Source organism: Falco biarmicus, chromosome Z, assembly GCF_023638135.1.
Source record: "Falco biarmicus isolate bFalBia1 chromosome Z, bFalBia1.pri, whole genome shotgun sequence".
Lineage (NCBI taxonomy): Eukaryota > Metazoa > Chordata > Aves > Falconiformes > Falconidae > Falco > Falco biarmicus.
In genome coordinates, this window is record NC_079311.1 from 11,299,975 (window position 1) to 11,325,343 (window position 25,369).

The following is a 25,369-nucleotide window of genomic DNA, read 5'->3' on the forward strand; positions in this document are numbered from 1 at the left end:
CCTGTGCAGCAGTCTCTAGTTTAAACCAGTTTCACAAGAGAGGAGGTGAACATTAACTGTTCACTTTGTCTACAACCTCTCCCTTGCTTCCTGCTGTGCATACAAGTGGAAGGAACAATCATGAGGAAGGGAGCTAAACCCAAGCCCTTATTTTTTAGGTGGGTTTCACCTGCTCCCTCAGGCATTTATCTGCTGCACCTGTGCAATTGGGAACTCCTCTTGTTCATTCCTAAATAACCCATCTGCTGGGTGCTTGGAGTGATGGGAATGGCCACAGCTTAGTCATAAGATATGTGGGTACATGGAAGATACATGGAAAGCATTTCAGCAGCATCTTATACCCCTAGAGCTTTCCAACATTGAATTTTCCTTGTTCAGGTATGGAAAAGGTCCAGGAATGTTAGCCACTAAGGTCCAAGGCACAGAGGACGTTTGAAATAATGAAACTGTGCTTTAAGTAATAAGCCCACTGCACAGGGAGACTGTAAGTGAAAAAGGGTAGCAGTTTCTTAGATGTTACATAGCAGCACAGAGTGCAGTTTCCTTAAGTTCAGAAAGTGGATTCCAGTATACAGATGCAGGGAAATTGTCCCTGCCACATGTTTTAAGTGAAACAAAGCTTAGCGAGGTGCCCACGGGTTTCAGGGGACTGGGGCAGAAGATTTTGCAGGAAAATGCCTAAGGGAGCAAAGCCAACAGCTTACACTTAAATTTGTTGATGGTATAAATGCAGAGAAAAATGGATCTCAGAAACAGACAAGTACAGACTTCGATTCTTCTGGGAGTAGGATAGGAGAGGAGCTGCAGGAGGAATCATTTCCCATAACCTGAAACAACACATATTTCCTAGCACTCGAAACGATATCAGACAAGCCTCTAGCTTGCAATTACAGAGGCAATGTGGCTACCCATAACAACAAGATTTTCACCAAGCACAGTCGTGCCACTGCATACAGTAATCTAGTTTGATATACTTTAGCAGGATGATGGGCTCCACCTTCTTGTACTGGCAGCAAGTAAAGAAAGTAGGCATTGACAATTCAAAAGGAGCAGGTAACCTGCCACCAACCTTCGAGGTGTGTTTTTTCTGCCATAACAGTGTCTCTGCTTTGATTCTGCATCCTGACTCTGCTGATGCCATGTTTTCTATTGTATGTTGTTTACAACAGCAGAAAACATTTAAAATTGGATTTTGCAAAGTGCTGCCAGTACTAGGCTGCGTTGTTGCAACTGGTAGGGGTGGTTGCTGTCAGGAGTTTCCCACTTTAAACACAACAGGAAAATAAATTGACCAGATGGGAATGAAGGCTGGGGTGGGGGGTGGTGCAGAGAGGGTGAAAAAAGGGGGAAAGTAAGTCTGCTTTCCTTCTTAATTTTTTTCTTTCCTGTGAACCATTACTACTGAACTGCAAAAGAGGAAACAAATTTACAGATTTACTTTCACTGCCTAGAGATATGAAGTCACCACAGCAAAGCTGGTCATTTAAACTACCACCCTGGTGAAAGTTTCAGTTTCCATTAGAAGTGATATCTTGGGATTATGCTAACCATAGGTTGAAATCATTAGCAGAACCCAGATGCTCCTTTTTCCCCAGAATTGTGGATATCCCTGAACTAACAACAGAAAACTGAGGTGTCAGCAGCTCTTTTGCTTATTTGTTTCCTTACTTGCTGCCCTAAAAATCTGTGACATCTAAATAAACAGGGAATAATATCTGCCAACTGTGCAGAGTGGAGAAAATACTGTCTTGCTGAAGAAATTCACGTGATTCTTTGGAGACAAATCTTTGTAACTATTTCTTTGTTTTGAAGCAGACTATAATTTTCCTCCACCTGTACTATTTTTGAGTGCATTTGGTTTTGCTTTGGTATGACAGGCAGGAGCTTGCCCTCTTCCACCTGCTCCGCCATGGTGGGCTGGACACTTGCTTTGCACGCAGGATGAAGCCAATGGGAAATTTCTGCACTAAAACTACCAGTGGTAGCTCCTCTACTGTCATGCTGCTCGTCTCCTCAAGGGTCACAAGATTCCTATTGAGTTTTTTATGAAATTGGGGATTTTTTTTTTTGTTGTTTTCCCACTGTTTTCTTCTGGATACTTCTTCCATAAGCCTTAGCTTGCCATTAGATTTGTGTGTGTATTTTCCCAGTGAGATCAATCAAATAGCATTTATTTTCTGTGCTACTCCATGGAGTACTTTCTGCACATGTCTGAGCTGGCTTTAAACCAAAGAAATCAGGTGCTGCTGCCAGTGCAAGGGGAGCAGAGAGTTTTACCAAGGCTTTACTGCCCCAAAGATTTACACAGATTTAGAGGTGCACATTTATCTGCAGACAGTTATGATTCTGTGAGCTGAATAATCTCTGTATCAGGTCCCACACTGCACAGATCGATTTCTAAACAAGAACAAAAAATATTTTGTAATGGGAAATTGAAGTATTCTGTGATTCCAGTGTCACAGAGAAGCATTTTGATATAATTTTGATATAACTTGGGTTTTTCAAGATCTTATGTTTGCTTTCGTTTGTTCTTGGGTTGTTTTGGGGGTTTTTTGGGTTTGGTTTTTTTTTTTTTAGTTGTTGGTTTGTGGTTGTTTGGGGCTTTTTGACTGGAACAGTTTGACAAGTGTCATACTTGACTGTAGGTTATTTTGATCAAATGTAAAACACTATTCCAAAAAAAGTCCTGCACCCTTTCTCTGATGAATGAAAGATCAGCAGTATTAGGGTGAGCATGAGAGAAGGACAAATGTAACTTAGCAAACATCCTTAAAACCATCCAGAACCACGTGTAGTTTCAGTTTGTGTAGTAACCATCACAGTATTCGTTCTCTCTGGCAGTTCCCAGGCTCCTCTGGGACCCTGATCACATTCTAACACCCACAGCATCATGAGACAGGGTTTTCCACAGCAGACCTTTGACTTGGCTTCAAACCTGCCCCATCCAGTTTCACCTAATGCCTTTTTTTTTTTTCTTCTAGTGGAAGACAGAGTGAACAGTAAATGCCTACTGGCTGTCTCCATGCCCCCACTCATGATTTTACAGATCTTCATTTTGTCCTTCTGGCATTTCACTCTCTTCCAAGTGTATGGGGTCTTACCAAGTCTCTGATATATTTGGATTTTAACAACAGGAAAGCGGCACTGGCCATCTTTAGGGCTAAGAAGTAATTTCCTCCTTTCCAAACTCAAGCTTCTTGGAAAAGGAAATAAAATTATGGTTTCCATGTTGCACATCCACATGTAAATGCCTGAGTACAAATCTCATTTTTCATTGAACAGTTTTAGGGTGTGAGTAACCTTGCCATTTGACCTATGTTCTTCTCTACCATTTTGGAAAGGTAACAATCCATGATGACTATCTGTATTTTTACAAAAGCAGCACAACTCAGATAGGTACAATTTTTTTCTTTTAAACCTACCACACTCACATTAAAACTGTCTTCAGTGCCTGTTTTCTCCACCTCCTTTCAACCTAGTTTCTACAAAACCTTCACTTCTGGGCGGGGGATGGGGGGCGGGGGGTGGGGGGGTGGGGAGTGGGGACGGGACATGCGGGGGAAGTTTACTGTCCACAGCATAGCTTCAAGGAACTGGGTGTGTGTGTGTTTGACATCCCAGCTGACAGTTTTCACTACCCCCATAAAAAGGTGCAAGGAACTGTACAAAATCTGGTCATCCTATTTAAGCCTGAGCATCCTCCTGGCTCCTGCCCTCCTTCTATGGTTTCTGCTCTGTGCATCTTTGAACAGGGGAGTTCAAGGATGCGCTTGGGGGTTATTTTCTTGGAGGTGGCAATTAGTATTAACCACTGGCTGAAGCAGTGATAAATTGCTCCCTGCATTGTGGAACAAAAAGAAGACATAACTTTAACTGAAGATGTCTGGAGTGAACCTGCTTGTTTAGAGTAAGCACTATGTTTTCTTCGTGCCAGGACCCTTGGTAAATTCACAGTTTATCATGCATACTTGGAAGAAAGACATCTGTAAGTAGATGAACAGAGTAATAAGGAACATTTACCAGCTTCAACGCAGAAAAATGCCTTAATGAGTGCTCAAGTCTAAGCATGTGCTTTTCCTCCCAGGTTGGGGCTGGCTTCATCTACTGAATGTCTAAAACCCTTGATATGCTTATTTTGGTGGGATTTTTGTCAGCCAGTCCAGTCTTCTACCACACTTTTTCAGAACACACCCATGTAAACCAGGAACACACAGTCATGACCTTCAGTGACTGGGAGAAACCTAAATTGCATATGATCTAGTGACCTAAAGATGAAATGCCCTGGTAGCTAATCACCAATGATGCAATTCATGTAATCTTCAGAGCAAAAAAAGGTACTTTTGCTGTCATACTACTTAGCCATAACTGTGGTACAAAATCAGAGGGTAGAGGCATGCAGTCAGGCTGACTGAAAACCAGTGAAATGGAAACATGAGCAATATTCCAATTTAACTCCACAGAAGCCCACTAGTTAGTAAGTAGTTCAAGTATTTTTGTGCCTGCTGTGTTGCTGCCTACAGGGAAAATACTCTAAGTGCTTTCCCTTTCTCACAAAGAAAAGAAGTTTCCATCTATGTTTTATAAGGCTGTCTTGTCACATCCATTATACAGCACGACACAGCCAGCCAGAGGAGGTACTGTAGTGATTTCCATCATGTGTTTTAGCGAGAAGGCTTTTAGGAAGGGTAGAATACATATAGATAGACAAAAATATACATATATCTATAAACACATATAAATGTCGTTCAGTTAACTGTGAAGATGTAGGTGCCTTATGCTGTCCTATGGAGTGTCCAATGTGGGGTGTTAATGCCTACATATGCAAAATTCAAACATTCCGTCATCTGGCCAGCTTGGCACAAAGCGCAGAATTATCATTATTCTGAGACTATTAGGCCATTAACTGGAATGGCTTTTAGAGCTGCTTTATTCCAGTCCATGGCTGACCAGCTATCTGAGGAAATAACAAATTCTGTTTTTCAGCCTCCAAAGTATGCTGTTAATATCGCAGAATGAAGAAGAGCCATCCAATATCCTGTTCCATTCAAAAATGCAAAAGGGGAGATGGGGGTTGGAGGAGTGATAGGAGGGATGATCCACAGACTATCAATTTTGTATAGAGAAGGACTTTTAAAGGTGCATGCATAAATTTTTAATCTTGTGTGTACACAAATGCGAATTATCTTCTGTGTGTACACTGAGACATCAAGTTTTCAGCTGAAGACAGGCAGTTAGTGACATTTTAGTTATCCAAAAAGCCAGTTTTCCTATTCCAAAGTAACCTCAGCAGAATATTTTTGTTCAGCAGTAGTATTCTTACATATTTCACAATGGGGAGTGCGTAGTTGTAGATGTAGATATACACAAACAATCAGCACGTAAGAGTGTGCATTGTCTTACAGAACTGCTTGACATATGCATCATTTGTCTGCTTTGACTGTTCTGGGTTCATTACTCCAGCCCTCCCATCACCATTCTGACGTCTCACTCTTTGGCAGGAGTGGTCCAGACAGTTATGTAGCTTCGTGTTTTACTTTGTTTTTTAGTGAGTCTGACATTTTAAAAAAAAAAGTTTTCCTGATCTTCCTTGTAAATTTAATGCTTTCACTCAAAATGCCCTGGTTTGAGGTCCAGTATAAGCACAATTAATTTCTGCATAGGCAACATCTTATCATATACCCATTGAGGATGAGGCATGAAGGTTTGAAATCTGTGGAAAGCAGAGAATTTCCAGAGCATCAGTACAGCACCTAGGAATGAGACAAAAAAGTTACTCTGAGGGCTTAATGAATCCCCAAATGTCTTCAAGCCCAACCTTACGGCTACTGAAATACTTAAGTAACAAAAATGTGTTTTCACAGGTAGTGAATAAAAACTTTTGTTCCAGTAAAAACTGAGGCTGGTATGCTTATTCAACTGCCTCCATTTACTACTCAGTATTTCTGTCTTAACTGCAAAATCTGAAAAAAGAACTCCAGGAGAGCGAATCTGATCCAGGCTGGGGATGGGTGAGCAGTAACACCCCTTACAAGGTGGAGAAGACTGATGAAAGGCAAAAAGTTGATTCTTCATAAGAGGAAAGTGTTGCAGAGGAGAAAAGCAGGTCGTTCTCCTCTTGAAACACCTGAGAGGGTCTGCTGCCTGCTGAAGGGAGCAGGCTGGGCACAGACAAGTGGCATGTTCATAAACGTGACCATAAAAGCCCTCAGCTGTGGAAATGACCGTGCTGTCCTTGGTGCGAATCGGTCAGCCCAGCTTCTGGGAGGCAGTAAGGGCCAGCTGTTGGTGTGTGCTGGTGGCTTGAATATTAAACAAAGCCAGCTGGGGGTTATCCATCCCATTTGCTTTGCAGGTAAATCCCATGCAATCTGGTTGAGACACCTTCTCTCCATTGAGCCCAAGGAAAGCCTTACCACCAACTTCACCCAGGAAAAAGACAGTCTGCAACCCAGCTCCCTTCCTCCATGATGCCACCTACTGCTTTCGTGTCACCTTACTGTTGCACAATTGCACAATGCAATCAATGCTTTTGGACCAGTGTCTCAAATGCAAAAGCATGGCTTTGTCCCTTTAGCTTCTCTCTCAGCTGTTATGCCTGTTTCTGCCCTCCTCTGGGACTGTGCACTCTGTTGCTGCTCCGACTGTGAGGAGCGAAGGAGAATTACTCCTGCTGGTGAGCGACTGGCTAGTCTGGGGCTGGCATCTTCCCAGCATGCTGCTGTTTGCATACCAGCAGACAGAGGAGCAGGTGAAATGGGACTAGTGACATCTGTACAGATGTGTTTGACTGCTTACATGCTTTTACGAATCCGCTACCCTGAAAGCCTCCGTTTCTCTGACGAGGTCTCTTTCTCTCTCTCCCTCCCTCCCTCCCTCCCTCCCTCCCTCCTTCCCTCCTTCCCTCCCTCCCTCCCTCCCTCCCTCTCTCCTCTCTCCCTCTCGCTTTCTCTCTCAGGAGAAAAGAAAAAGGCAGACAGAAATAGAAGGCAAGAGACAACAGCTTGAGGACCAGATACTTCAGCTGCAGCATTTCAAGGTAAGGGACTGATGCCAGAAATGATGGATTGACTAAATCTGTTCATTATTAGACATGCAGATCACACGTCTGAAAGCTGTGAGGAGCCCACTCCAACATGAAGCAGCTTTCACTGCCAGAGCCTGTTTCTTGCAGTGATCATGTCCTGCCTGCTTTTCATTCTGTGCGTTTCATGCACAGGACCGTGTTGCAAAAACGGCTTAGGAGCATGGAGTCGGGAGAGTGTGAGCATAGGCAGCACAGCAGTGCTGTTATTATTAAACACTATTATTTATTATGCATAATGATAAGACACCAATCACTGTGGATTGGGTGTGTACCGCATGGCTTCAGTGAGCACTTTCTGCCTGCAGAGCTGCGTTGAATTTTCTGGTGCCTGTCATTAGGTTTTGTGCGTGTGTGCATGTGTGTGTGTGTATGTGTGTGTTGCAGAGGGGCACGTATGAACATGCAGGGAGGGTGTTGATGGATATGTGCATGTCTACATGGAGAGGCACCTTGATATTTAACAGGGTGCTGAGCAGTTCCAGTCCCTGTTGGACTCCATGACAGCTGCAGATAGCATCGTTTGAAAGCCATCCTGGTTATTTCTATCATTTATCCTTCCTGTCAGTAGGAGAGTTTTTCTTAACATTTGTGCATAGCAAAGAGAAGAACAGAAACGTACATGTGATCTTTTTGTAACCAGTGCTCATTTGTGGGTCAGATCTCATTAGATTAGTTCAGTAGGGAAGCCCAAGGAATTTCAGTGATTAAAATATCTGAGAAAGATGATCAAGACTAGACCATTTATCCTTGCAGCAAATGAGCTGGGCTGTGTTTTTAAAAATAAGATATTTAGGTTGCTTGTGCAGTAGTATGTGTGTGTGTGAACAGTGCATCCTGCGTGGGGAGACGGTGCGCAGAATATCTTCTCTACCACGCATGCACTTGAAGACTAGGCTTCAAGTTGTGCTACAGACAGAATCCTCTTTCTGCCTCTCCAAGCCCTTGCCATTATATTCTGCAAACTACTCCTCATTTTCTGGCCAATGATGCAGTTAAGACCAAGTAATTGATTGCAGTCTATACAAAGACTCCATCAGGTTCACCATAAATCTGTGGATGTCACACATTGTCTTTCTTTGGTGTTACAAGTCGATGATGTGATTGCATTTCTGTGGGGCAATAGGAACTGCCATTTCGTTCAGGCTGTCACTGAGTACAGGCAAGGGAGAAATTCTTCTCATGACAGTTGGTTGATGCAGCAGGGCAGTAAGATGCCTTTCCAGCGCCTTCATGAGGTTTGCTTTTTTTCATCTTGCTGCAGAGCTGAGGACTTCTTTTATCACATTAACTATTTCTAAGGTAACTGAATTGTGCTTTTTCATTAAATTCTTTAAGCAGAGCTTTTTGGAAAGCCAGTTCTGGCAATTTTGTACTTCATCTGATTTATGTGATAGAGCTACTGCTAAACCTAATTTTACCATCATCCACAGGGAAAAGTAAAACCTTCAGGGTGGTACAGTGGGGTCAGCCCCTCAGCTGGTGTAAACTGGTACTAACTTCAGCCCTGCTATGCTGATTGCAACTAGCAGAGATTCAGTTTTGCTGCATGGATTTCTTCAGTGACACACATGAAAATTAACTATTTCCCTTTATTATTTAGCTTACAGCCTGGAGCAAGAGCAGTAATCATACAGGAAGCTGAGGGGAGATCAGGGCACAGAAATTTAAAATGGTAGCTTTCTCAGCTAAAAGCACAGCCTCACTTAAGGTCTGTAGTGCTGGGTACAATGATGAGCATCAAGATATGAGAGGAGATTCTCTGCCTCTCCATTTAATGCCATCACCTGTCATCAGAGGAGAAATATGCTGCTTTTGCTTGAGTGATGGCTGCTCCTGGAGCTGCCTGTATCATCTCACCGTGCCACCAAACAACGGTCTGCTGGGAGACCTGGATGAGGTGATAGCAGAGGTCTGTCTGGGACTGCAGCACTCACCTTCATTGCTAGGCCCTTCCTAAAAAGAGGGAAGCCCCAGGCTTTAAAAATAAAAAATAAAAAAGGGCACTGGATGATGGTATTTCCCTTTCTTTGTGGAGACAGACCAACATTTTGTTTTCAGGCTTTGTTCAATGTTCTGGTTGCTTACTGGGTTGCTGAGCAAAATGGTGTTTGGCCTGCAAGGCTGCTTTGTTCATTGGAAAAGCTGTGCATCCTCCCCACTCCTCCCCCAGACTCTCCCTCACCTCACCCTGTTGCTCTGAGCCTCTGCAAGCCAGGGGCTCCAAGTCTGTATGAATATAGTCCCCCAGTCTGCTATGTCTCCCCAGTCTGGCTCATACAGCCCAAAATAAGTGCATCCATTTTCCTTCAGAAGAGCTAGGTAGACTATGTTTCCTTTCCTGAATTATATGGATTTCCACTGAAGATACAAATCCAGGTCAAAAAGACGAGTCTTGCCTAGGAAGCCCATGTATTTACTGAAAATGCTGTGAGGATGTTGATGTCAGTGTTGAATGTAAGGACTTCATATCAGTGTTCATTAAAATATTCTGTGGAGAAAACTTTGAAAATAATATCTGGGTTAATCCTGTGTCTGCAGTGTCTGGGTTGATCCCACAGGTGTAACACACAAACCCATTCATGCTAGGATTCAATGTGTTTGCTTAATTTTTGTGCCATGCCAGAGTAAATTTCTTTTTAGAATACACTGTGTAAAATAGCATGTTTGGTTACCTAATAAAGGTTCTGGAAGCTACAGGGTTCTGTTAATTTTAGACAATTTTATTCACATCAGATGAATATCAATAGGAATAGTTTATTGCAAATGTTTATGCTGGATTACCTACAGTTTTCAAATTGCTGATGCCAATTAGATGCCTGGCAAAATGACTTAACTCTGCTATCAGTTCATTCCTTTTTCCCTTGTTCCATATCTGGCTGAAAATAAGGGATTGGCAACTGCTGACCTGTTGTTTTAGGCAGAAGAACTCAGCAAGTTCTGGAGTTAGTAAATGTCAGCACTGAATATTGACGAACTTTGGCAACACTTTTTTGCAAAGGCTCATGAGAATGAGGCCAGTGGCTTTATGGCTGAGGACAGCAGGGCAAAACATGGCTCAGTTATTTATTAATTGTCTGTGCGAGTTTCTGAGTTAATCAAGTGTGAAACTCTGCAGTAAGAGAGTCTAGAGTAGTGCAGGCTCTAAAAGCTGCATTCCCTTGTTACTGACAATGAAAGCCATATCACCTCTTCTGTGAATCACTGAAAAGTAGGCACGCTGGTGGGCATGGAGCATCCGTGTGGTACTTCTGGGCCATCAGGGCACTCTGTTGAAGGCAGGAGGTGAATTTGTCTATGGTACAATCAGATGCTTCATTGGAAAGGTCTTTGGTGTTGGTAAAGGTATAAAGGTGCTTTGAAGACCCAGTTTTGGGGACTGAACATGCTGGTGTGCTCTAATAAGAGGCAATTTACAACAGCTCCCCTTAACTCCCACTTAACTTTAATCCTTAATACCAAAATAATCCTTCTTTCATGTAATACAAGATGTGTTTTGTTGTGTTTTTTAACATTAGATGGTTTAAATTTCATATTTTGGCAGTTCTTTGGCCATATGCCTAAAAAAAGGGCTTGCACATCCATGGGAACTGGAGGTGTTGCCAGCTTTTATAGTTTGAAATTGGAGAAGTGGGCAAAATTCACCTTATGTAAACACACTGTCTGCAGTATCCATCAACATGATGTGGTTCCTTGAGGAAAGCAATAATTGATTTTGGTTGGTTAGTGCCACTGGAGATAAAACCTAGAAGCAACAGCTGCTTTTAAGAACTTGTTAACAGGCAGGCCTGTTTTAATGGAGTTGTTTACTATGTCAAATAAACTCTAGGGTGGAAGTATTTCTTCCAAGATCTGGCTGCCTCTGTTGTTAGTTGAACAGAATTTCTATAATTGTTGACTGTAGCTCTGTTTGGTGGTGGTTGGTAATAAAATAAACAGCATAAAACCTCCTAATTGAATGAAAAATTATTTCTTTGCTGTTACTCTAACTGTTACAATAAATCCATTTACCACAGTTACTTCATTTCTGGAGTGGTATAAATATTAGGGACCTATTTCTGTTAACATCTGCTTCTTAAAGACTGCAGTTCATGAACACTTAATCTATAACATAATTACATCTTTACTCTGAAGGAAAAGGAAGGAAAAGAACGCCTTTGTATGTTACAGAGATATTGTTAGGATATGGTTTTAGCTGAAACTATTTTGTCTATAAATAATTTTTAATTTTATTACTCCACTGTTATATTGCTACCCTCAATTTATTCTGCCCTTAAAATAACTGATGTCAGAGAGTAAATAAAGGTATTTATCCATATATATACATATATATATGTGCAAAACAGTGCAGAAAAACAGAGATAACTTTTGCAAAGGAAGGAATCCTGTTAATCCTTTATGTTTACCTTTATGATTTTCAAGTAAATTAACGCTTGAACTAAATAGCGAGTCAGTCAAGCACACAAAAAATGTATGACGATGTCAAGGACAGTCTCCATTCTCTACCGGGTCAGTGCAATAGCCCCCAAACCCCATTCTTATTAATAATCAAGCCCTCTTTCTAGTGATGTCTGCTATCATAGTCCCAGGCTAACCTTGGTTTTAATGTACTACTGGATCCCAGCACACCTTTGTAAGACTGGAAGACCACGCAATGTCCATCTCCCAACTACAGTTAATTATAGAATTATAGACCAGTTTGTGCTGGAAGGGTCCTTAAAGATCACCTAGTTTCAGCCCCACTGCCATGGGCAGGGACATCGTCCACTAGACCAGGTTGCTCAGAGCCCCATCCAGCCTGGCCTTGAACACTGCCAGGGATGGGGCATCCACAGCTCCTCTGGGCAACCTGTGCCAGTGCCTCACCAACCTCACGGTAAAGAACTTCTTCCCAATATCTAATTTAAATCTACTCTCTTTTACTTTAAAACCAGTACCCCTTATCCTGTCACTGCAAGCCCTTGTAAAAAATCCATCTCCAGCTTTCCTGTAGGTCCCCATTAGGTACTGCAGGGCTGCTATAAGGTCACCCTGGACCCTTCTCTTCACCAGGCTGAACACCAGCTCTTTCAGACTGTCTTCAGAGGAGAGGTGCTCCAGCCTCCTGATCATCTTTGTGGCCCTCCTCTGAACTCACTTCAAAAGGTATATGCCCTTCCTGTGTTGAGGGCTCCAGAGCTGAACACAGTACTGCTGGTGTGTACTCCACAAGAGTGGAGAAGAGAGGGAGAATCACCCCACTTCACCTGATGGCCACACTTCTTTGACACACCCCAGGAAGCACTTGGCTTTCTGGGTTGCAACAACATGTTGTTGAGCCATGATAAGCTTTTTTCCCACCAGCACATCTAAGACTTTCTCCTCAGGGCTGCTCCCAATCCATTCTCCACCCAGCGTGTATTGATACTGGGGGTTGCCCCATCCCATATGCAAGACCTTGCACTTGGTCTTGTTGAACTTCATGAGGTTCCCTCGGGCCCACCTCTCAAGCCTGCCAAGGTACCCCTGAAGGGCATCCCTTCCCTCCAGTGTGTCAACTACACCACACAGCCCAGTGTTGTCAGCAAACCTGCTGAGGGTGCAGTCTCCACATCACCAACAAAGATGTTGAAGAGCGCTGGTCCCGGTACAGACCCCTGGGGAATGCCACTTATCACCGACCTCCACTTGGATGTCGAGCCGTTGACCGCAACTCTTTTGAGAGCAACCATCGAGTCAATTCCTTGTCCACTGAGTGGTTCACCCATCACAGCCATGTCTCCCCAGTTCAGTGTGTCATGTGGGACAGCGTCAAGTGTTTTGCACAAGTCCAGGTAGGTTATATCATTTGCTCTTCCCTGATGTGTCAACACTGGAACGCCACTGTAGAAGGCCACCAAATTTGTTCAGGCATGACTTGCCCTTAGTGAAGCCATGTTGGCTGTCACCAATCACCTCCTTATTTTCCATGTGCCTTAGCAGAGTTTCCAGGAGGACTTGCTCCATGATCTTGCCGGGCAGCAAGCTGCCACTGACTGGCCTGTGGTTCCCCCGGTCTTCCTTCTTTCCGTTTTTAAAAAGCAGAGTTATATTCCCCCTTTGCCAGTCAGTGGGAACTTCACCAAACAGCCACGACTTCTCAGATCTGATGGATAGTGGCTTAGTCACTTCATCCATACAGTTCCTTCAGGACCTGCGGATGCATCTCATCAGGTCCTTCCTGGGACTTGTGCACCTTTAGGTTCCTCAGGTGGTCTCAGACCTCACCGTCTCCTATAGCAGGTGGTTCTTCCTTCTCCCAGTCCCTGCCTTTGCCTTCTGCAGCTTGGGTGGTGTGGCTGGAGCACTTGCCAGTGAAGACCAAGGCGAACAAGTCATTGGCACCTCAGCCTTCTCCATGTCCCTGGTGACCCGATCTCCCGTGCCCTTCGGCAGAGGGCCCACATTTTCCCTAGTCTTCCTGTTATCACTGACATACCTCTAGAAGCCTTTTTTGTTGCCCTTGATATCCCTGGCCAGATTCAATTCTGTCGAGGCTCTACCTTTCCCAACCCGATCCCTGACTACTCAGACACTTTCTCTCTATTCTTCCCAGGCTACCTGTCCTTGCTTCCACCCCCCGTAAGCTTCCTCTTTGTGTTTGACTTTGTCCAGGAGCTCCTTGTTCATCCATGCAGGCCTCCTGGTGTTTTTGCCCGACTTCCTCTTTGCTGGGGTGCACCGCTGCTGGGCTTGGAGGTGGTGATCCTTGAGTATTAACCAGCCTGCTTGGGCCCCCTCTTCCCTCCAGGGCTCTGTCCTATGGGCACTCTACCAAGCAGGTCCCTGAAGAGGCCAAAGTCTGCTCTCCTGAAGCCCAGGGTAATGAGCTTGCTCTGTTACTGCCCTAAGCATCCTGAACTCCACCATTTCATAGTCACTGCAGCCAAGGCTGCCCTTGAGCTTCACATTCCCCACCAGCCCCTCCTTGGTGGTGAGAACAAGGTCCAGCATGGCACCTGTCCTCGTTTGGTTCCTCTGTCACTTGGAAAAGGCAGTTGCTATCAACGCATTCCAGGGACTTCATGGATTACCTGTGCCGTGCCATTCTGTGCCTCCAAGAGATAGTGGGGTGGTTGAAGTGCCCCCTCAGGACCAGGGCTTGTGAACATAGGGCTTCTCTGCTCTGTCTATAGAGGGCTTCATCCACAGTTCTGGGGCATGGAGAGGTTAAGAGCTAGTTAGGAGAGATAGGAGGAATTTCAAAAATCCTTATACGTTCTGTTTTCAAGAAATCAGACAACAAAGTATACATCCCCAGTTAAAATCTTTTAGCCATAATAGAATAGTTACTCCGTGCCAGCTACACAAATTAACTACCTCAAAGAGATGAGAACTTTAATCCTTCAACTCATCATTCTTATCTGTTGTAAAGTCATTAGTACACAGCTGAATATACTGTAATTATTCTGGTATAATCCCTCTAAAAGAGGATTTTTATTTAGGAAAAAGTTATTGATATGTGAGTTGTACTTCAAACTGGAGTAGAGTTATCTGGGGATAACCATGTAGGTAAGCTTCCCCATGCAGTCAGGTCGTCCTTGCACAAGTCCGTTCATCAAAATTGGCACTCACGTTTCAATTAATGACAAGGTTCTTCAAGCAGGTCGCTGCCACTCCAGCGGCTTTTGTTTTAGCCAGACTTTCTCAAAGTAGCTTGAGGACGTTTACAGCTCACTTCAACCCCAGTCACCCCTAAATGGCATGTTATGGGCTCAAAAAATGTATTCACATGTCCTGAATTCAGCTTTTTAAGACTATGCATATAAGAACATTTAAGACAGAAAAGAAAGGAATGTTTGAAAACTAGATTTTGGGTTTGCCACTTTCAGCTAATGTGTGTATGTGGGAAAGAGTGATAAACTGAAGCTGAGGACTGAGTGAATATGGAGAGGAAATTATTCTTTCAAAAGGTAATAGTAAAAGAAACTGTAGCTGTGTAGTAATGAAGAAAACTTGCAAAGGCTATTTGTTTGGGAGGGAGAGGGTTGCTAGTTTTTTAAATCTGAGATGGTAAACTATTCCAAAAACAGTTGTTATTTCCCTCAAAACTATGCTTTAATTCCTTTGAAAATATGGAATAAGTACTTACAGGGAAAATGAAAGCATACTTAAATTTCTGGCTCATGGAGTTAAAAGTGTGATCAAACTCTTTTTGTATGTGTATCTGTATAAGAAGGTCTTATTCAGTTTTTCAGTCCAACCACTCTAAGTTCAGAAACTTCAGCTAGCTTGAATCTATTTCTTACTCCAGCTCCAAGATTCCCTGGGAAACAGAGACATTCCCATGGAGTCAAAATTTATGTGAGAGGACCTTGGAGGTCTCCTCATGCCCCCACCAACAGAAGCACATTCCTTCCATGCCCATCCTCATCCCCTTACATTTGTCCCAGATGGAGATGCCATAGCCCCCAGGGAAACCTGCTCCCAGGTCAGGACACCATCCTGAGGACCATGTGTGCCCTCATTGCAGCATCTCCTTTTGCAAGTTGTGTGTCCACACTGCTGCTGTGTCCCTGCTGGGACACACTGGGCCCCTTATCCCTCCCCTCACCCCTACAGCAGCCACTGGCAGTTGGTTATTTTTTATTCTTATTATGGCACTTAATGTTGCCACAAGCAAAATGCCAAATAATTGGACAGACCCACCATTATCATCCTGCCATGAAGAAGTCTGAAATCTTAAATAGACCTCCTAAAGAGAGATACTGAAAAATAAACCCCAAGTCTCCAGCTTAGGTATCAGTGTGATTATTTTCACCTGTTGATTCAAGCAGAACTTTCTGGTAGCCCAGATGTTTAGAAAATAGATGTAGAAATGAGCCTATGTTCAAGTTATCTTTCATCTTACTGGTTTTTGTCTCAATGTCATCTCAAATTTTAAAAAATACTAGGAAATCTTACCTTTTATCAGGCCATACCTATGATTCCCTTCAGTGAAACTACTCTGTACAGACCAGGGCTCTGTAGCTGACGAATGATCCCAGCAAGAGACACACAAACCTTGCGTCTTCTCTCATAGAGTCTTGACAATGTCTCTTGCTGTGGTGGGTTTCCTTGCAGCTGAAAGTGCCTGGGTTTTATTTCTTCTTTTTGTCTTTGTATGGAAACAACTGTCTGCTTGGTTGACAAAGTTAAATAAAATCTGGGACCTGAACAATTTAAAAGAAATGCACACAAAATATTTGCACTGGTGATCTTGTTAATGAATGGGAGGCTTACTCTGAAAACATAAAACAATCGGTGCTTTTCCCCACCAAAACATTCTTAATTGGGCCTCTATCTGTACAGCTGCAATTTCTGTTCCTGAGAGTTTTTAAACAGGCAAAGCATGAGACCTTCATGAAGGAGCTATATGTATCATCATCCTGATCCCTCAGATAGCTTGCCATGGACATGCTTTTCCTGTGCATCTGCAGCTCTGGTTGCACATGGCTTACACTGCAGCCATGCGCTCGCATTTCCTTGCCTTAACACAGGGTCACCAGGCTGACATCTAGCCCTTCCCAAGTGAATGTAACTCATGCCAGCCATCTCAGTCTTCCCTCACCTGTTTCTGCAGTCACATTGCACTGTTTAACATGTTCCTGTCCACTCTGTTGCTGTGCCAAACACGTGCTTTGAGAAAGAGCAGTGACTGAGTAAATACTCATGGGAGCTAAAAAGCTGTCAAATGTACCAGCTACGGGAAATAAACAAGAGGGAAAGGTTATCTCTGCAGTCTTTTGGCTGCCATAATTCCAGGTGGTGCTTACTATAATAGTGGCCATCGTTTCTTTTTATTTTCTTGTTTACTTACTTTATTTACTGTTTATTTACTCATCTCCCCACATACACCTACCTTGCACCCCTAGCGTGGTGAGTCACTGGTGCTGTAGAAAACGTCTGTCACTCCAGGAGCTACAGAGGAGACAGGCTCCTTGGGGACATGCAGGACACTAGTCCCTTGGATGAGCAGACTGCCGTGGAGGCACCAGGAAACTTTCAAGCAGCTCTGAAACAAGACCTGAGAACCAGTGATCCTGAGTTCAGGGGTCCCTGCAGTAAGGGTTTTATGAAAAGGGAGAAGTCAGGCAAGTGACACAGTGGCCTGTACTTGTGCGGCTGAGAAGAGACTTTGGAACAGATTGAGCCATCAGTGTCAAATGCCTGGTCACAGCAGGTTGTCTGTTACAGTGGGCAAACCTTAACATGCTTGAAAACAATTAGGTAATGTGTTTTAATGTTCTGCGTGATGAATGGACATCAACTGACTGCTGGAAAAATTTTACGACTCTTGGTCTAAATGTTTGCTTCTTAAAAAAAAATTTAAGACATCACTTCCTTAAGATACTTTTAAGAAAAGGTTTGTTCATTTCTTGAAGAAGAAATTCTTTATCATTGAAGAATAATGATAAAAAACTTACAACTCTACAGGATAATACTTAATCTGCTTTATAAACATGCTATTCGGTCTTGGGCTGCCTAAGCTCCACCAGCTAACAAAGTTTTATTTTGTTGTATTATATTTGCTGTAAAGTTGTGATTGAAGTCAAGACTACAATCAAGCTGCAAGTTTTTCTAGCATGACTCAATTCCCTAATCTAGGCAATGCTTGAGTCTAATCCGTGTGCCATGCAGACATGCTCCTTCGGCTGGAACAAGTGTCTTAGGTGACTGGAAAGGCAACAGAAAGTTTTGCTGTTATGCAAAAGCTGATCATACCAGCAAGCTGAAAATGGGTGCTTGTTCTATTCCAGGGCTAGTCATGCCATAAAAGGCCACATCCATCTTGCAGCAAAGCAGAGTAAAATCTCATGTGTTTGCCAAGGGCCATGCCTGTTTTCCATTTCACAAGCAGACTTTCTCACACTGAAACCCCGCATAGGAAAACTGTGCATCAGTCTGGGTGAAGTCAGACCATTTCGTTCACCTACTAGAAAACAAAATACTACAGCATCACTCAGCAGTACACCTTGAGGAGCTGCTTGTTTTGAGATGGACCTAGTTGTCGTACTGCTTATGTCTACAGTCCTTCTCTGCATTTGCATATTTATTCATCTGTGGTTAAGGGAATCTAACATTAATGTGCCTGCTCACACACAACCATGCAAATTTTTTATTATTATTTCTTGGAAGGCAAGGGAAGGTCTGCTAGGAAAAGAACAAGTTTTCATACAGTCTTAGTACATGTCCCAGTAACCTCTTTGCTAACGCTGGCAATTGTGCTGCACACCACCAGGTCAGACCCACACCTGCTGGGCAACCTGCACTAGCTGCGTCAGGGCCAGCTGGACAGCAGGGGAAGCTGTGTAAAAATATGGCACGCAAGAGATGCAATGTTCAGAGCAGCCACAGGACCAGGGTAGAAAGGAAAATAGAAGAATCCCAGACGCATTTTAGTGGTGGTTATTCATGCATTTGTGTTCCTTGAAAATTCAGTTTTATCAGCCCGGGCAGATGCTTGGGAGCATGCACAGGCAGAGCAGGCTGTGCTGCTCCAGGAAAACTTCCCTGTTGTAGCTAATCCACTGGCTGACAAAACTGCAGTCTGGGAGGGGGTGCCCCAGGTAGCTGCCGAACAGCAAAGCCAGGCCCATTGCGGCCTCCAGAGCTCAAGATCTGACTGGAAAACTCAGCCTTTTTGTACTAAGGGGGCTTTCTGAAATGCAAAGAGCAAATCTGTAATGCAGCCAGTTATGTTAGCATCCTAATGGGAGTGTTCAGGGCTAATATCCGACTCCCACACTGTGAGGTGAAGGAAGAGGTTTATTGTACTCCTTTAGTAGTGCATGGCTGGTTATATTCAGATTTCAGAATATGAGAAAACAACCTCCAGCATTCACCTCTTTTCCAGGACAGAAATACTGAATGTATGTAGGGAGAAAATAATTTCATAACTCTAACTAATTCCAGCCCTAAATCATTAATGTCTGGTGGTCTTCAAGCCTCAAAACCCAAAGACTTTTGGCAAAATTTCAAGTTGGCAACGATTTCAGTAAAAGTGCCTTTGATGTAGCACTACTAATTTCAGTAGAATTATACCAGAGATCATTATTGTTTATTTCACATGGTACAGAAAAGCATCATTACCCTGAATAGTCCATATCCAGTAGTGTTTCTCAATTTAGTGGAGGAGGCTGCCTTGGGTCAACTTTTGAATTTTCTCCTCAAGATTATCAGCTTTCTTGAAAATTACTCAGCAGCCAGAGTGGTGCTGCACTTCAGTAAGCACTGCTCTCAAGAAGAGATGCTGATTGCTACTCTAGCCACTTGCAAATAAAAAAAAAAAATTAAAAAACCTACCAAAACCCCAAACAAAACAAAAAAACCCAACAAACCCAAAACCAAACTGTTTGAAGAAACTACCTCAAAAGGCAGCAGCACAGCAAGAACTGGCTGTTTTGTTGTCATGGAGTCAAATGGCAAGTCCGGCAAATGCATCTAGGCTTCAGGTTAAGAAACTGCCACACTGCACGTGGAACTAGGAATGTGTTATTCTTTATAAGCAATGTTTATGGAAGTAGGTCCGAAATCAGCAAGACTGATGGTTGGCATTAATCACCTTTCACAGGCAGGGAATCCAGAGGTGGCATGTAATGGGCATAACTTGCTATAATAAAATATCTCCTGATACTTAAACTTTTGATGCAACATTAAAGCAAAATGCAGCATTGAAAATAAAATACTCTCTTTTCAATGCAGCATCAATTCTATTATGTGCATTTGAGAGGCTATGCTTTATTTCCTTGCTAGCACTAAATATAAACAACTTAAAGCCCTTGGGCTTTACTGTCCCGAAGAATGAAACTGGAATAGATAGCACATAAGGGAGCTGTGCACCACATTTATGGCCATCACTGTCTACTGCATTCAAAACATTTGGTATTATTTCTTTCTGTCCTGTCCAACATCTACGCACTTACTTCTGTCCTCACCATGATCTGTTCACAGACTTGTGACCTGGTTCTTTTTTTCTTTTTTGCATGGTACAGAAGTCACTCTGTTTTCCTACGCTTTGACAAAATAAATATGGAACTGCCACTTACCTCTGCAATCTCACTTGTGTGCAGAGAAACCAAACCACCTGACAGCACTGGTGACACAGAGCATTGCAAGCCCAGTGCCCTTCCACTTCAGCAAGAGAGCCATTTTAATGACATGATCTAATTTCTGCTGAAGGATTTAGCCCTGAAGAATTTGTACTCGTGCATCAAATGAAGGCATACTTATACCAAACTGTACATATCATAAGCTGTTGTACCACTGAAGTGGTACCTTCTGAAAATACAGCATATTCACATTGCAGTGCAAATACCTATACTTCTACAATGGTATATCTGACCACTCTAGGACCCCTATATCATTTTGAAATTTACTAATCATGCAGCACAGCTCTGGTCCATAAAGAAGTAGAGAGTTAAAGCTCATAACAGACAATGAAGGAGGAGCAATGCTGAAATACTAGCTTGTGGCCATTTTAATCAGACTGTTAAGTAAAGCAAATGCACAACATTGTTAAGAGGCAATTCATGCAGCTGTTTTTGGCTTCCATCCTCATGCAAGCATTCTCCTTTTAGCAGATGTGAGAAACACCTCCTGTTCTTCCCGGGATAAAATTTTGCAAGACTTCTTTAAGAAACATAACCTAAATTTTGTAGCTGCGGCAGACAGATGGCAGCAAACTGTCTTTTGTTTCCAACGCACATCTGGCTCTAGTTTGCATCTGGCTGGACTGCCTTGATGCTGGCTGCCTCACTAGACTGCCTCGTATCCAGAAGCTGTGCCCAAGTACCCAGTGCAGCTCTACCACCACCTCCCTATTGCACCCTGCATGTGCCAAAGCCTTCCCCCCAGCTTTCTGATGAAAATGCCATGGGAAAGGTTTGCTCAAAGCAACTGAGAGATTATTTTACCCCTGCCCACTATCTTAGCACTATGCTAGCTATCTGGCAAGAGAGAAAATGTTTCCTGGACAGCAAGATGGTTGCACACAGTCCCCCGACATGTGCCTGCCCGTTTGCTTATTGTATTTGCAGTGGTTGTATAAATATACGTAACCTAAATAGCTTGGCAAATAGACCCTCTGTATTTTAAAAAAATGTTTCTTATAAATGTTTCCATTTCTCAGTCTCTTCTTGTTGGGATTCCTCAGTGCAGTATTTAACAAAAGCCTTAATTTTCATCTTAAAAAGGAGAGCCAGAAACATCAAAGCTACCAGCTTTCCTGTTTTAGATAAAATATGCTGACATTTCACCCAAGAGGGGGGATTTTTAGTAGATCATAGCATTCTTGTTTCTGAATATGTCTTTTAAAAATTCCCATTGATTCTTTCCAGTTTCAAATTCATGCTATTAATAGATCAAAAAAAAACAAAAGAGGCTTCTGGGAGAAAGAAGTCATGTGATTTTGTAGTTTAATGTTTCACATAAACAATGACCAAAACAAAAGCTGCACAAAATATCTTCTTTTTCACGTACAGCAATTGTATTGAAGAGACTGGCTTCTCCCCATCTCAGCATCAGAATGGAGATTCTCTAAAAGCACATTGAAAAAAGCCTGAATTTTATCTGTCTTCCTGAAGCAAATGAGGAGTGACTGTTAAATGAATGTCTCCAGCACTGTCCAAGCAAAACTTTGCCAAAGGCTTTATTAGAACTGCTGGAGCCATACCTAAAACAAGTTTAAAACAAAGAAGGCTGCCTTCATCTTTAGAGTTTGGTCTTTAGAAACTTGGGTGGTGGGTGGGTGCATCCAGAATGAGTATCACTTGGGATTTCACATTTGAGACCACAGCTGAGTATGACATGTAGCAGCATAGTTCCTCATGCAACTGGCCACATTTCTTTTTAAAGACAGCAATTTTCTAAAGAGCAATCAGCCTTCACAGCAACTTTGCACTGGGTCTAGCCCAACAGGTACAAACTGAGTTGTGCTACTGAGACCTCCTAAATGCCAAAGCACATGTTACATATGTAGCATCTCAGGACCTGTAAATCCGTCTTTGACTGTCTCATCTTTGACTGTCTTACTTTGTTGCTGGGGGCATGTGATGAGCTGGGACTCCTCTGCTGAGGGGACATTTCAATAGCACATTGGGCCTGAATGAGCTGATGAAACTCCTGGGCAGTAATCAGCTGGATTGAACAGGAAAGCAAAGGTCCCACAGAGAAGTCTCACTACCAGTCCACAAAGTGCAACAGAAACCACTAGTAGATGGCAGTGGCAGAAAAAGGAGCAGTGAACTACAGAAACTGTGGCTGAAGGTAGCCATCCTTAATGTTTTGTGAACTAATACCTTGGAGGCTATGAACAAACCAGTCAGGTGAAGTACATCTTGAGTATTAGAAGGTTCGGCTGTTGATCATGACTGCATGGTACAAGAGCACAAGAACTTTTCTGTCAAGCAGAAATCCTAATTCATATAGAAATCACCTGAAACCCACTAGAAGCCTGCTGGTGCACAACACAGTTAAAAGACAGTGAAAGATGGAGTCATTTATGAAGCCTAATTCACTTGCGTGTTTTGTATTGCTTTCTGTCTGCTGCCTTATTAAAATCTAACTGCCTGATGTCAAATAGGCTGTAGATTGACAAGAATAGTTTGTGCATAGATACTAAGTCTATATATACACTCAAAAACTAACAAGTAAGCCTTGTCATTCATGTCAAAAATCTTTCTATTTTGGGCTGGGTTTGAAGCCTGCTTTTGGTGGTGAATGTTTTTCCTTTATACATAGTTTGCACAAGTCAGGTTCCATTCCAGCAACAAATAAGGCATTGAAAAGACTGATACTGCACGTCTGGGCAGCCTCTAAAACCCAGTGTCTTTGAACTGATGGTTTCCTTATTAGCTCCTCTTTGCTGGAGGGTATACATGTTCTCACAGCTGGTTCCCTGAACTAGCATTGCCAATCACTTTGCAAATTCAAAACCAAGGCTCCCCTTTTCTGGTCAATGCAAGGGACTATTTTGGTAGGTCGTTCCTCAGCTGTTTTTTCCACCAAGTCCATATCCCTCTTGCCAAAGGGCAAAGTCCTGTGTGGCTTTGGGCTCCTGATCCTCTCAATAGTTGCTTGTCCTGTCTGCCAACTGATCTGTGGCATCCCTCTGGCAGAATTTGGGCCAAAGATGCACAGGCTGATGTGCTATTTAAAGGATTGTTTGCAACCAGTGCTCGTCCACTGGTGAACTGCCCTGGGTGAGCTGCAGCTGGATTAGACAGTGGCCAGGTGAGGTTGTAGCCAAGTTTTTTGGTACAGAAAGCACAGTAAAACTCCCAGAAATAATTCTGCTGGATGTAGGCTATTTCTGCTTTCTGTGACAGTGTTTCTGTGCCCTGGGATACCCATGGTTTCTGGAAGACTTTTTGTTTTAATTTGTATCTGGCTAAGAGGTGATGTGTATGCCATTATGAATGTATACGTGTGCATGCTCTCTTTATGCCTGTAAGTGTATGAAGATATTTGTGATATAAATCAAAATAACATCTTTCATTAATATAATAGAAGACTGATTTTATCCTTCATGAAACACATTACATTTAGAGCATGCAGCATTTTGATTCTGAAGCTTTAAGAAGTTTATGATTTTATCCTTCCAGCACATGACTTATAATTCACAAGAGATCCACACTTCCATTCAAAGATTTCAGTTCTTGCAGGACTGGCTAATTTGTGTGATTTAAACTCTTCTTTTTATTAGGAATTAAAAATTACTTCGTATGAAGACATTGATGATGGATAAAGTATATACTGTAAAACTGACACTCCTAAGTCTGAAAGACCTGACATCTGGACAAACAGCTGATGGATTAGCTGAAATCAAGTGTCTAAAGAAGTAATTAGAAATTCAGTGGGGACAATCTAATATTCAGAAGTGGAGGCAGCTCGTTCTCAGTCTTCAGATGGTATTTATTCAGCCTGTTCCTAAGGTTTCGGGTTTTTTACCTTACAGTCAAAAGCTCTTCGGGAAAAATGGCTGCTACAGGGAATTCCTGCTGGCTCCGCGGAAGAGGAAGAAGCCAGAAAGAGGCAGTCAGAAGAGGATGAGTTGAAGGTGAAAAAGCTGGAAGAAAACATACACAGGTAGGGACAGTTTCTCTTTGCTTTGCCTAAGAACAGTCCCTCCAATTAAGGCTAGAGACCTTTCTCACCCCATCTCTGGCAGCAGCTGACAGCAGCTGTCCAGGGAACAGTTTAAGAGGCAGGCATACATACGGCCAAGCATGCTCAGAATTTGTCTCCCAGATGGGATGGTTTGCAAGGTAAAGTCATCATGGTATCTTTGTGTTTAATTGACTTTAATGGATTTATCTCATGAAGGAGCTAAAGGGGGAATGAGTTCACGCTTCAGATGCACATGTATGGCTTGATCAACACTTGAGAGATTCTCCATTGCTTTACACCTCCCACAGCTAAAAGGAGTTCAAAGAAGGGCAGCACTCTTTTGCACTCACTTTTCACTGGTGCAGATTACTTTTCAAAATGCAACAGCAGATGCCACCAGCAGATCAAATATTTACTGCTTTCAGAATCAAGGTTTGGGTGTTAGAACTTTTTCCTTTTATCAGTTTCCTATTCTAGTCTGAGTTGACATTTGTCCTCTTTTTTTGTGTTTTCCTCTGATTTGAAACAAACAATATGCTTAAAAACTCATAGGACCATGTTGAGCTTTTTTCCCACCAGCACATCTAAGACTTTCTCCTCAGGGCTGCTCCCAATCCATTCTCCACCCAGCGTGTATTGATACTGGGGGTTGCCCCATCCCATATGCAAGACCTTGCACTTGGTCTTGTTGAACTTCATGAGGTTCCCTCGGGCCCACCTCTCAAGCCTGCCAAGGTACCCCTGAAGGGCATCCCTTCCCTCCAGTGTGTCAACTACACCACACAGCCCAGTGTTGTCAGCAAACCTGCTGAGGGTGCAGTCTCCACATCACCAACAAAGATGTTGAAGAGCACTGGTCCCGGTACAGACCCCTGGGGAATGCCACTTATCACCGACCTCCACTTGGATGTCGAGCCGTTGACCGCAACTCTTTTGAGAGCAACCATCGAGTCAATTCCTTGTCCACTGAGTGGTTCACCCATCACAGCCATGTCTCCCCAGTTCAGTGTGTCATGTGGGACAGCGTCAAGTGTTTTGCACAAGTCCAGGTAGGTTATATCATTTGCTCTTCCCTGATGTGTCAACACTGGAACGCCACTGTAGAAGGCCACCAAATTTGTTCAGGCATGACTTGCCCTTAGTGAAGCCATGTTGGCTGTCACCAATCACCTCCTTATTTTC

General features: G+C 43.0%; 1 protein-coding gene across 2 annotated transcripts in view; it reads left to right on the forward strand.

The window, feature by feature from the left end:
• Positions 1–25,369, forward strand: part of PALM2AKAP2 (PALM2 and AKAP2 fusion) — a 274,692-nt gene that overhangs the window by 40,578 nt on the left and 208,745 nt on the right. For both annotated transcript variants that reach the window (XM_056324615.1, XM_056324616.1), the window contains exons 2-3: positions 6,956–7,036; positions 24,036–24,166. In XM_056324615.1, coding sequence (XP_056180590.1) covers positions 6,956–7,036; positions 24,036–24,166 — 212 coding nt within the window. The remainder of the gene's footprint in view (positions 1–6,955; positions 7,037–24,035; positions 24,167–25,369) is intronic.